This window comes from Amblyomma mixtum, chromosome 5 (genome assembly GCF_055824585.1).
Source record: "Amblyomma mixtum isolate Tamu chromosome 5, ASM5582458v1, whole genome shotgun sequence".
In the NCBI taxonomy this organism is placed as follows: domain Eukaryota; kingdom Metazoa; phylum Arthropoda; class Arachnida; order Ixodida; family Ixodidae; genus Amblyomma; species Amblyomma mixtum.
In genome coordinates, this window is record NC_143016.1 from 42560207 (window position 1) to 42573164 (window position 12958).

Below are 12958 nucleotides of genomic sequence, written 5' to 3' on the forward strand. Positions count from 1 at the left end.
CTTTGATGCTCCCGCTTCTCATGCTTTCGCTGGCCGTAGAACGACGTAGTTGTCACGTCGCCGACGCTGCTGCTAAGGAGGGCCGCCCTTCACGCAGTTTGTGCGGCCGCCATGAAGCACGACTCGTGGACACTCTCCAAATTCAGATGGCGGAAGGAGAAAAAGTCGCCGCCACGAGCGGACGGCAAAGCTCCGGCCCCTACCCCGCTCGTGTCGCAAATGGATCCTGGTGTGGACCCCACCGTAGTGGCCAAATACAAGCGCAGTCGTTACATGGACCGCAAGGTTTGCTCTCTGTGCCCTCGTTTCTGCCCTCTCCGATGATTAGACAGGCGCGCAGTCATTTTTACGACCGGTGGCCATCACAAGATGCCACCCGCCTGTCGCGGTGGCTGAACATTCGCAGCGCTTTGCAGCTCAACACGAGGCCGTGGGTTCGATATTCGATTGCGCCTATCAGTGGACGCGAAATGCAAGCACGTCCGTCTACCGAGGTTTCGGTGTGACCTAAAGATAGTCCTTACACTACTGCGTCCCTCTCTGGATTCTTTTTCTAGCTGCTTTGCCCCTTGTTCCAAGACAGTTCCTCCTCGCATGAAGCGCAAGAACTCGTTAAGAAATGTACTTCCCGAAAAATAAGGCTACCGAATTGTAGTAATTTCGGTGGTAGCGTATGCCGTACTGACATACCTGCATGGCACCTGCATGCCACCAAGTAAAGTGAGACTTCTTCGTCTGCTGTGGTTTTCTAGCCGTGTACGACAGCCAGATAAGCGGCATGACTAAGGAAGACTGTCAAGCGCAGAGAGTTCTCAGCGCATCGTACCATTCGTAAATTTACAGCGGATGAAGGCAGTTAACGCGCATCATGGCACGGCGACTCATCGCGCCTATTCGTACATGCAGAGCTGTTTTCGTACTCAGAGCACACATCATCGTCGTCATATGCCCTCTACTCACATATTATATATCGCCTTTATTTCCACAGTGTGGAACGTTTTGCAGGCCACGGATACATCGCTAAAGGGGCGTTTACGTATTTTTGTTAAAAACGCCTCTCTAAGCGTGCTTCTCTTTCTCTTTTCTTCAGTGCATGCGTGTGTAGCTGTGAAAGGCCATCACCTTAGTTGTCTGCTATAGTATATGAATATAAAGAGGGAGGGGCCTGATTACAATTTCCAGACATAGAAGCTTCACGCTGAGAAATATGACGAGCCACACGCCAAAGGCAGTTTTAGCAAGTCTTCGCATAAGACATTTCTGGGTGTCGTATACAGAGCATCAGGATTAAATTTTAACGCAAAGTATGCGATACAACATCAATGCGGCAAATAATCGATGCGAAAGCCAGACAGGTTCTCCACTTTCGTCCTCGCATGGCAGGCGATAGTGACACGAAAAAAGACACCGCGTCACTCGAATGTTTTCGTAAAAGCTGCAGCTCAGGTTGTCTGTATCTGTCTGGCGCCACATGACCGACATTTTTTGTCTTCTCTTCGGAATCGTGCAGTTTCTACAGAAGCCCAAAATTGCAGAGGATGTCGCAGCGGATGATTTCGGCTCGGCACTTTTCGGATCTCGGGTAAGCTGTTTGCTTTTCCCGCGAACTGCATAGTCTTTGTGCTCCGATGCATAGCGGTGCTCGATAATATAAGCTGCATCCGCAAATGTGTAGTAATATAAGAATAAAGCAGAAAAACAACGTAATAAGCTCGTTTACAGTCCCGCCTATGCGCACATTTGCATCTTAAGTGACAATCGAAAAACGCGCCTGAAGCGATATCGATCCCTGCAGGGAACAAGCACTGAGCTGGCGGGTGGTATCCTTACAGTGGCCCGTCAGGAACTGCTCCGTCTGGGCGGCTGCTTTGAGTATTTCATAAGACAATGAGCTGGTCTGAGCTGAACTAAAAGCTTTCCATCGGGTGAGGGTGATGTCGAAACGCCTCCTGTCGGGCTGTTGCAAACCGCTTCCACAGGGCAAGGCGCATCCAACCACCCGGCAAGCAGTGCGGCAACGCCCAGGGAGTCCTCAACGGAAAGGCCTACAGTCACCTTGCATTTGCGTTCTTCCGTCCAGTCGTTAAGCCTCCTTGATTTATTCATTTTCTATATTATGCGAAACATAAATATTCCGAAACCATCACGTGGCCTTCGTGGGTTCGCCATCCTGAAGCCGAATTCACTTCCTCTTGATGATAGACATTGAAGTATACGTGTCCATTATGCCTAATTCTGTAACCGACCAAACTGCTTTTTTACACTAAGTCAAGTAGTGCAGCTCTAAAACGAATGTCAAAACAATGCTTCCTTTTACGTTAGGTTCAGTGGAAAGCGCATGATTGTGTAACTCGCATTCGTTTTCTCAGGAGATGAAAGATCTTATTAAGAAACGCCAAAGCATGAAAGCGTCTAACTCTACAGACAAAACACAACTGGCAGAGCTGTCAAAGTTAATAAATAAGCGCAATGTAGCCGACATGAGGAAATTTAACACGGAGAAAACCGAGCATGCTCAAAAGTACGGAGGTAGCCTAAAAGCAGTGAAGCGAAAACTAAGCATAGTTAAAAAAAGATGTATGCGCTAAGAGACAAAGTGGACAATGTCATTAACAATATGGATAAGATAGTTAAAGTAGTCGAAGTGTTCTACACAAACCTATACAGTAGTCAATGTAATCAGAACGTTAATGAGAGAGGCAGTAGAGAATAGCAATGGGACATCCCGCCAGTAACGAAAGAGGAAGTAAAGAAAGCCTTAGGAGCAATGCAAAGGGGGAAAGCAGCTTGTGACGATCAGGTAGTAGCAGATTTCTTGAACGACGGAGGGGAGATTGTGCTAGAAAAGATAGCCACCCTGTATACACAATGCCTTATAACCTCGAGCGTACCTAGAGCTTGGAAAAACGCTAACATTATCTTAATTCATATGAAAGGAGACGTCAAGGACTTAAAGAATTACAGACCGATCATCTGACTGTCTGTTGCCTACAAGGTATTTAATAAGGTAATTGATAATCGAATCAGGGCAACCTTAGACTTCAATCAGCCAAATGATATGGCAGGCTGTCGCAAAGGTTACTCGACAATAGACCATACTGACACTATCAATCAGGCGATAGAGAAATGCGCAGAATATAACTAACCCCTATATACAGCGTTCATTGATTACGAGAAAGCATTTGACTCAGTCGAAACCTCAGCAGTCATGCAGGCATTGCGGAATCGGGGTGTAGAAGAGCCTTATGTGCGAATACTGGAAGACATCTATAACGACTGCACAGCTAGCATATTACTTCATAAAGTCAGCAATAAAATTCCAGTAAGGAAGGGTGTCAGGCAGGGAGACACGATCTCGCTGATGCTATTCACCGCCTGTTTACAGGAGGTATTCAGGGGCCTAGATTGGGAACAACTGGGATAAGAGTTAATGAAGAATACCAATGTAATTTGTGATTCACTGATGACATTGCCTTGCTAGGTCACTCAAGAGATGAGCTACAAAGCGTGACCAATGAGTTAGACAGGCAGAGCAGAACGGTAGGTCTTAAAATTAGCATGCAGAAGACCAAAGTAAAGTTCAACAGTCTCGCAAGGGAACAGCATTTCGCAATTAGTGGCGAGGTGCTGGAAGGGGTAAGGGAATACGTGTACTTAGGACTGGTAGTGGCTGCTGATCCGGATCATGCGAGGGGCATAACTGAAAGAATAAGAATGGGATGGAGCGTATAAGGCGGGCTCTCTCAGATCATGAATGGCAGTTTACCAATATCCCTCAGTGTATCTTACCGGTGCTCACATACGGGTCAGAAATGGGGGGCTAACGAAGAGTTGAGCTTAAATTAAGGACAATGCAGCGAGCCGCTCCGCATAGCCTGGGTCAGCCGAGTTGAGCCACAGCCATTTTTTTATCTTTGAAACACGAGAGCGTATAATACTTCTTCGAGCCATGCACCTTAGTCCCAAAAGTCTTAGACTAGGTAAACTTTACAAGTTCTCTAAATGGCGCCTCCCGCTCGAACAATGGTGACACCGCCACGCATGGTAAAAGAACGCTGCATCGAGGCACACAGCTTCATTCACTTCGTTCACACATGCGCTGCGTGGAAGTTGCAGCTGAAGCAGGGTAGCTCCAAGAAATGATTAGGTGAATGGAGCAGAAGCGAATGGCTGGTTGCACGACTGAGCCCGTCTGTCCTTCGCACATCTTGAGGTATATGCAGCTAGAAAATTCCCATTGTATATGCCAGCGCCGCTGGACGCAATTCGCTGGCACTTTGTCCTGTGCCCAGGAATTTCCTCATCAGGACAACCGAAGAATCTTGTGCAAAGCACGACAGCAAAGCCTGGCATGTGTGCAGGTGTCGCTACGGACCCTGGCACCGACGGCAACAGACGCAACCACGGTGCATGCGACCACGCCAGCGGCGACCGCCCCACCCCTGGTGCCCATGTTCCCCACACGGTCGCTGCTGCACGGCAACTACGGCCGCTACCAGGGCCCTCTGAGCCAGTGGCAGATCTCCGCTGACATGTACATCGACAGCGACATCCGCAAGAGGGGAAGGTATGTGCGTGAATCTCACATGTCACCGTCGTTTCCAAGCCAGTATACTTGACGTATTCCCTGCGCTGTCCGGTTGCCGTCATAACGCCATGCTGCAAAGGATGAAGACATTCCGTTGCTGAATCATCTGCGCTGGAATTTAATTTCGCGATGCTGCAGTGTTGTAATGGAAATGAAACGCAATAGCCCACAGTCCCGAGTCATGTCTGACAGCTTCGAGTTCGGCAAACAGATTCACAAGATACCGCCACTGGCGCGGTGGTTACAGGATACGTCTCCGTTTATACATGCACATGGATATGTTGCAGGGCGTCACCAAAGGCTTCTTCTCTGATTTCAGCAATCCTTGAGTGTTGAAGAATCCGTGTGATCGCATCGTTGCAAGGGGTTTAATCGCAGCTTGCCCCGTCGCAGGCGGCGGGTGGTGAGCCGTTCGTGCGCCGAGGCAAAAGCGCCCCTGGTGCCCGTGGAACGCGTGGAGCGGCGACCGCCTCGGCCACCGGCCGAGCCCTGTCCTCGGCGCGAGGACGTGGACCGCGAGTTGGGGCTTCCCCGGCGCCGGCTCGTGCTCAAGGGCCCCCTGCATGCCTCTTCATACGCGCACTGGTACTCGAGGGTGTTCAGCCCGGCCTCTTCGTCCACCGAGGACTGCTGACGCACTCGGCCACCGAGGACCCACAGCTCGGCTTGTGGACGTCAAGAACGTGCCTCCGGCCTTACGTACTTCTGTTACAGAACAGGACAAACTATGGGGCATGATATGGTTTATGGGCGTTTAACGTCCCAAAGCGGCTCAGCCTATGAGAGACGCCGTAGTGAAGGTCTCCGGAAATTTCGACCAAATGGGGTTATTTATTTTAAAAGAACGTCTTGCTGGGCAAGTTGGTAACTGTTCATCTTTGGTTACAGGCGTGGAAAAAGGCACAACACAAGACAGAAAGACGGGACGAAGCGCGGTTATTTAACGTGCACTGACATCGCACAGGACACTGGCCTCTAGAATTTCGCCTCCATCGAAATACGACCACTGTGGCCAGGATCGAACCCGCGTCTTTCGGGTCAGCAGCCGAGCCATAACCACTGAGCCACCGAGACGGCCTGGCTCTATAGAACACTATCCGGCTCATTTCTCTTCCCCGACTCTTGCCGAGGCCTATGCTACTATTATTAACACGGAGACCATCACAGGGTTCAGGGAAAAAGTTATGCGGTACACCTAACTCTCCTTACATGCGGAAATACGAAAGCTGTGCGCGGTCCGCCATCTGCACCATCTGCTGGGCCTAGCGCCGTACATTGCGCGGAGGGTTTTCAGTGGGTGCCATATGATGACGCTACGAATGCATACCGAGCACGGAGTAAATTTACCGGAAACGGAGGAATTTTTTTTACTCATTTTATTACGACACCTGTAAATAACATGCTCATAATTACTCATGTAGGCCTCAGTGCATATCTCGAAGATACGTTTTTAAGAACTGCGCATTCTCCAGATGCGCCTTTATTCAGCTTACAACCTCGAAGTGTCGTGGCGGCGTGGCAGCGTCCCCGTCTCGCTTGCCGGCGGCCCGGGTTCGATTCCCATCTAGACCCTTATAACGGACAGTTCGAGCGGACACTTTTGCGGACAGCCTCTTGTCTACAGCTTCCATCCACACCACTCATGTTGTTATTGCGACTGAGAGAAGGATGAAAAGGAAAGTGCATGGACCTGCCGACTAACTCGAGCCGAGCCACCACAGCTGTCACGTGCCACGTGCCACGTGCAGAGGAGACTTAAAAGATGAGGAAAGAACAGACGCGCGTCGCAACAACCGCGTCCGCCGAAGCGAAGACGCTGGCTGAAACAACAGATACCCCCGACGCCACTCATGAGCCAAGAAAGGCTTTCGCCCTAAAATAACGGTCTAAATAGTGCGGTGCCTAGATTATATCACTGTAGGAATGCATGCGTGCTGACCAATGTTCTGTTTCCATAAGGAAGTACAGATTTAGTGCATAGTACGGTGTAAGAATATATTAATTCTTACACCATGGCGCGTAGCACTTCTAGCCGCAATCACGGATTTCATCGATGGCAGTCCGAAGCCTGGGCCGGCTTGAAAAAAAAAATTATGGCTGAGGCTTAGCTAAGGTTAAGCCTAGTCAGATGCGAAGCATATTGGTGGCTAGGCTTGGTAATACATGGCTTTCCTTGGTTGCATACTTGGACATTTTAATACAACCACTAGAAGCCTTCGTCGTGGGGGAAGACAACGGCATGGCTACAGCGGAATGCCGACTAACCCCGAGACGCGCGTTGGGTGAGCGCCTGGATTGCCACGGAAGCCGCGTCTGCCTGCCCGGTGGAGCGAGCGTTTCACCTACACCGAGTGTGAACGCGCGTTCGAAATGCGCGGGAATGACGCTCGAGGACATTCCGGCGTCTGTGTGATGGCATCGTCACGACGACGTCACGGTGTCACGTGGCGTGACGGCTAGGGTACAGTGAACTAGAATAGCTAGGGGTCCCACGGTGACGGCGCGAGGTGGAGGCCGCCTCTCATCCGATGTCACGTGGTGTGAAGTCACGGTGTCACGTGGTGTGACGTCACGGTGTCACTTGGTGTGACGTCTAGGGGTCCCACGCCGACGGCGTGAGTGGTAGCTCTAGCAATATGCTTCGCATAAAAATTAGCTGCGGTTTAACTACTGCTGAACCTGGTTAGAGAGCGAAAGCTATGGCGTATCGGGCAACATACGCGGCTTGGCGTTTGTAACGCTGAGTGCGTTCCGGACACTGGACAGGCAGCGCACCCAACCTGCCACGCTGGCAGGTGGCAGTTAATGGTTGATCGCGATCATCCATTGAACACTGGCCTATTGCTGCAGTGCCGCGTGTCTGCCACAGCGCTAATGCATGCAGCCCACATCTCTCTCTCACCACCCCACGTACCTCAAAGCGCGATTCAGCCGTCCACTGACCCATGGAGGCAGTTATGCACACTTGCTTTTCCTTCAAACCATCCAAAGCCAATGAACGCAATGAACGCCGACGGCCTATGGCTTCAGTGCCGCGTTTCTGCCACAACGTTGCCAATGCAACGCATGCAGCGCACATCTGTCACTACCGCCATGTAGGCACGATTGAGGTGTTCACTGTTCCAAGAGGGCAGGTATGCGCCTTTCCTTTGCTTTCCAAGCTCCCGCTCCATTGGTTTCGCAGCTCAAAGCGCGACTAAGGTGTCCGCTGTCCTAGGGGGCCAGTTATGAGCCTTTCCTCTGCTTTCGAAGCTCCCTCTATGAATCTATGAACCGACTATGAATCTTTTTGAAGGGTTCGTTTTGACAGGACCTGATCACACACATCTTTCGCGCGAAAAATTAACAGACAATTATGTGCGAATAATCGCACTTGAACAAGGGTATTTAATTATTTGCAGTGTCTTTTATGTATAGCAGGAATAAAAATAGACCTAAAACGAACCCCTGCGGGACTCCGGACGTCACGTATACGGTCTTGCACCAACTGTCCAAAAAGAGGTGTTAATGACGTATACGGTCGCTAAGCTTTCCCCAAAATCTTAACGAATTGCCTTCTATTATACAGGTACGCCTGTACCCGCTTGACAACCTTCATATGACACACCTTGATAAACGCCTTTGAGAAATCTATAGCAATCAAATCTATTTGCTGTTGATGGCTGCGACAAGGCCGTGAATGGTTTCAAATCATTGCTGACTACTGCGAAATCCATCTTGTTTGTGTAGAGAAGGTTATTACTGTTAAGGTCCTGCACGTGGTATTTATTTTCTTTGTTCATTTCTGGACATACTGCGAACCATAATTAGGTTCAAGTAGGAATGGCGGCACTTTATGCAGCAATAAAAAAGCAAATAAAACTACAAAATATAGAGCAATTCACATGCCAATTTACAACATAAGCGGCACTAACAACGTAGAAAACTTGCAACGTAACAAAACCTTGAAACGTACAAGGAGTTTTGAGGTGTAGCACAAAAGATATACAAAGTTTGCAAGGAACTAATCAATACAGAAGGCACTTCAAACAATCGAGGAGCCTGCAGTTCAATAAAAAATTGCGACTCATAAAGAGCTACGAGGCGCAGCACAGTTCAAGAATACATGCGCTAGTCCATAGAGGTGTAATTATACCTGGGCAAACAGTTACAGTCAGCAACGGTGCGAGGAAAAAAGGAAAACTTGTACAAGTTTGTTCGTGCAAAATATGGCGATAATAAACTAGTATGGTAGTGTCGAGCGCTTCTAACAGACTGTGGAATTAAATATTGCGATCGATCTTGTCTAGTAACAAGGAAAGAAATCCTAAACGGAAGTTTTTTCACCGCTTTTCTAGGTGCAGCATATTCTGAATTTGCATTAATTCGGAAGGAGAATCGGATTTCGAAATTTCGAGAACACGAACCTGACAGCTTTCCCTTGCACTTTTTGCAGCTTATTTATAATCGATGTAGTGCGTGGATCCCAGAACATACACGCGTATTCAAGCTTTGGCATGATTAAAGAAAGGCAACTAAGAAGTTTTACACTGGATGGAGAATTTCAGAGGTTATGCCTCAGGAAACGTAGTTTTCCAAATGCTGCTGTACACATCCCAAGCAACCACAGATATCCGTCGGACGTACGAGCTAGATCCGAAAGTCCTTTGCCGAGATTGGACGTCCATCGGACGTACGAACACAATCCGATTTCGGATATCCGTATTCGTACATCCGCCGGACGTACGAACAGTGTCCACTTTTGTATATCCGCATGACAGACGAGGTGTACGTCCGAAGGATGTAAGGCCGAGTATTTTCCCAGGCCATGAGTATGGACGTTTTTTATTTCACAGAAAATTCGCGTCTTTCGTGTATGTATACTCTTTTATTTGCATCAGTTGGAGGGTTTGACGCGAACATTCCACTCCTTCCTGCAGTGCAAGAGCCGCCAACGAGCTAAATTTATTTAAGAGGAGAAGCAGGTGTTGCAGAATTTTGCAAGAACTCAATGACTAGTTTTATATTTGTAAAACTTCTCCAAATTAGTGGAGTTGTGCGACATGTCCACCGTTTTGCTAGCTAAACTTGCCATTGAAACCATTCGTAAGTATCAAAACTCCCGTGCATTGTGCTATCACCGTCATCATAGATGACAGTTCGCGGTCAGTCCAACTGGACGTCCGTCGGCGGGCGAACCGTATACCTTTGGCCACGTACTTTCGGACGGCCGACGGACGTCTACCGGCTGTTTGCGGATGTTCAGCGGACGTACAGAACATCCGAAAAAGACCTCTGTCGGCCGTCCGAAGGATATCGGTGGTTGCTTGGGATATTGTCAATATGTGTATACCAAGATAGATCACTTGTAACTGTCGCTCCTAAGTATATGACAGCAGTGACTTCCTTATGCTCAGAATACCCAAGGTTATAACTATATTTTATGGGATTCTTTTTGCGTGCAATGCATATAGAAAGTTTTCTCCGAATCAAGAGCCATGCCCCAACAGCTGCACCAGTTTATAATGTTGCAGCACTGAGGTCCCTTTCATGTTGATTATTACCAATGTCACGAAATAATATAACAGAAACATTAATGGCACCAGGGAGGTTTCCAGGGCCGCACCAGACGTGGCGGGAGGCGAGCTGGATTGCTGGCCGCCAACAGCAACGCATTGCTGTCGTTTACTTAGCCATTTATCCAAGAAATAAAGATCTGTGAGAGACCAATTCGTTGTATTTTCGTTATTCGCCTATTATCGGGAGCTACACCAAAAGCTTTGCTAAAGTCTAAAAAGAGTGCGTCAGTATGGCAGTTATTGTCGAGAACTGAGGCGAAGGACTGGACTAACAGATGCAAGTTACGTCACAGTACAGTATCCTTTCCGTAAGCCGTGTTGGCAATCCGACATAAATGAATTCTGTTCTAAGAACTCGTGAATACGAATGGCGATAATATGTTACGTTAGTTTACAGCAAGGTGAAAGTAATGATATGGTACGATAGTTTTTTCAATACCAGGCGATCGCCTTGCTTAAAAAGGGGCATGACTCGTTCTGTCTTCCATTCAACTGGTACTTTCCCTGTCAACAAAGATGTACGAAAGATAATGAGGAACTTGGCACCTGACTTGGCATACCTACGAAGAAACATGTCTGGAATATTGTCAGGTCCTGAGGAAGTTTTAGCGTTCAGATTCAAAAGCACAGAAAACACAACCTTTATAAGTTATGAAATTCACCTTAGACGGATGAGCGCACGTGATGCTCAGCGTGGCTGCTCCAAGGCAGAAAAAATACGGTAAAAGTAATTGTTTCAGTGGTGAGCAAAGGCCCTTTGATCACCGATTATTTTATCCGCAACTGCTAATTCGGATACGGGTTGCTTTATATCGCTAATGTATGTTCTGAACTTGCCCGGATCAGTTTCTACAAAGTTTGCAGAGTTTTTTTTTTTTTTTTTTTTTTGCATTAGAAGTCTTTCGATCTGTGCACCGCGCTTGCTAGGGCATTTTTGAGCTCAAGGATGAGATCTGCTGCAGACGTTTTTTTCTTTAGTCGTTTTATTTTTTGCTTGAGATGAATAATTTGTCGATTCATGCACGGTGTCACTGTATTGATCTTTCTTTCTTACGTGGGTGCAAAATTATCTAGGCAATAGTGACATATTGCTTTAATCTTATTCCAAAGGGCACATGCACCCTTTCCGTCAAAATCGATAAGACATGTTTCCAAGTGATGCACTATGTGGGCGTCATCGGCACGTGTGTATCCTTTGAATTTCAGTATTTTAACGCTGTTTCGGTGCGCTGTGTTTATAAAAGGGCATAGAAATGCTCACAAGGTGCTGGCCAGGAAGCCCTTGCTCAACCGACACAGTGAAATCAGAAAAAGCGCGAGGTATAAATGTCAGAACTAAAATGTAACTAGCAGTGAGCGATACGAGAGTTGGTTGTCAAACGATTTGAGTCAAATTGTATGCGAACATAATATTGTAGACAACATTCACATTTGTTAGGTCCTATGCATTGTCCAAGGCTCTCCCAGTCAATACCTGGTAGGTTCAAATCATCAGTAAATAGTCTTTTGCTTTTCTTGCATTTTAACACACTCGTCTGTAATATATCCAGATACTCACTGTGACATCCGGTGCCCATAGAGAGCATACAAAATAAACCCATGTCCTCATGGAGAGGTGCAGTGCAAAGGAACTGATCCATGTCCTCAGCATGACACTCTTAGACACAAGCACTCAAGATTAGGAACATCTTCAACTAAAGTGGATTTTCTGTTTTGTATTTTTTTACTGTGATGGCCACGCCCCGTCTTCTTGAGGGCGTGTGCCGTTGCGTTGGCTCAGTGATTATGGTGCTTGGCTGCTGGCCCAAAAGACGCGGGTTCGATCCCCGCCGTGGCGGTCCAATTTCGATGAAGGCTAAATTGTAGAGGCCAGTGTACTGTGCGATGTCAGTGCACGTTAAGAATCCCAGGCGGTCGAAATTTGCGGAGCCCTTCAATACTACGCCCCTCATAGTCCGAGTCGCATGGGGACGTCGAACCCCCATAAACCTTAAACCATCTTGAGGTCCTGCCCTTTCTGGACACTTTATGGGCGAAAGCGAAGGTGAAAATGAACTTGGCTAATTATAGGTATTGCTCGACCTACTGCTGTGTTTACCAATGTCATAACGACTTAAAAAATACTGTAGGCAAGGTACTGCAGATATCGCTTCCCTATGAAATCGTGCATGCCTGTTCATGCACAGAGGGTCTACTGGAAAAGAGTACATTGCGGAACAAAATTCATGAGTGTGAACTGGGAATGGGTTTACACTGAGTGGGGTGTTTTAACGTGCCATCACTGGTAGGAGCCAGGAATTGCTTTATGTCTTTATGCAGAGGGAAAGAATGCGCTCAGTGAGTCACAAGAAATGGTCTACGGTGGAGTTCTTGCAGCTAGCATCTGAAGTTTCAGTCTTCGTTTGTCATGCTCTTCTGTGGTTCAGCGTGTCAATTTCGGCTTTTTTCTTTCGCGAGTGTGTGCATGCTGCAGGTGCGACGTCGTACTTCTGAGAGTGCTTATGTCGTTTTTCACATTGTTTCACCTAACCTTTTTATGTATGTATTGGTTTCATTTTAATGCCTACTGTGGCTTAAAATTTTTTATATTTAATGGCTGCACTCCCAAGATCTAAAGTCACTTTATGGATGAATAAAAAGAAAAAATAGTGGTTAAAATTTCTGTATATCTATTTTTTGGATTTCACATCACTAAACCCTTCCTGGAGTTAATCTTTTGATTTTTCTGGGGTTTAGCGTCCCAAAGCAACTCAGACTGGAAGGGGCGCCATAGTGCAATGTTCCGGATGATTCCTACCACCTGGGGTTCTTT

At 47.5% G+C, this 12958-nt stretch overlaps 1 protein-coding gene across 1 annotated transcript; it reads left to right on the top strand.

The window, feature by feature from the left end:
* The first annotated feature begins 111 nt into the window (after positions 1–111).
* LOC149341913 (uncharacterized) lies at positions 112–6780 on the top strand. The gene is made up of 4 exons (XM_089542036.1): positions 112–285; positions 1511–1582; positions 4362–4567; positions 4982–6780. The coding sequence occupies exons 1-4, from the start codon at positions 112–114 to the stop codon at positions 5220–5222; spliced, it is 693 nt and encodes a 230-aa protein (XP_089398162.1). The 3' UTR covers positions 5223–6780.
* The last annotated feature ends 6178 nt before the right edge of the window (positions 6781–12958 follow it).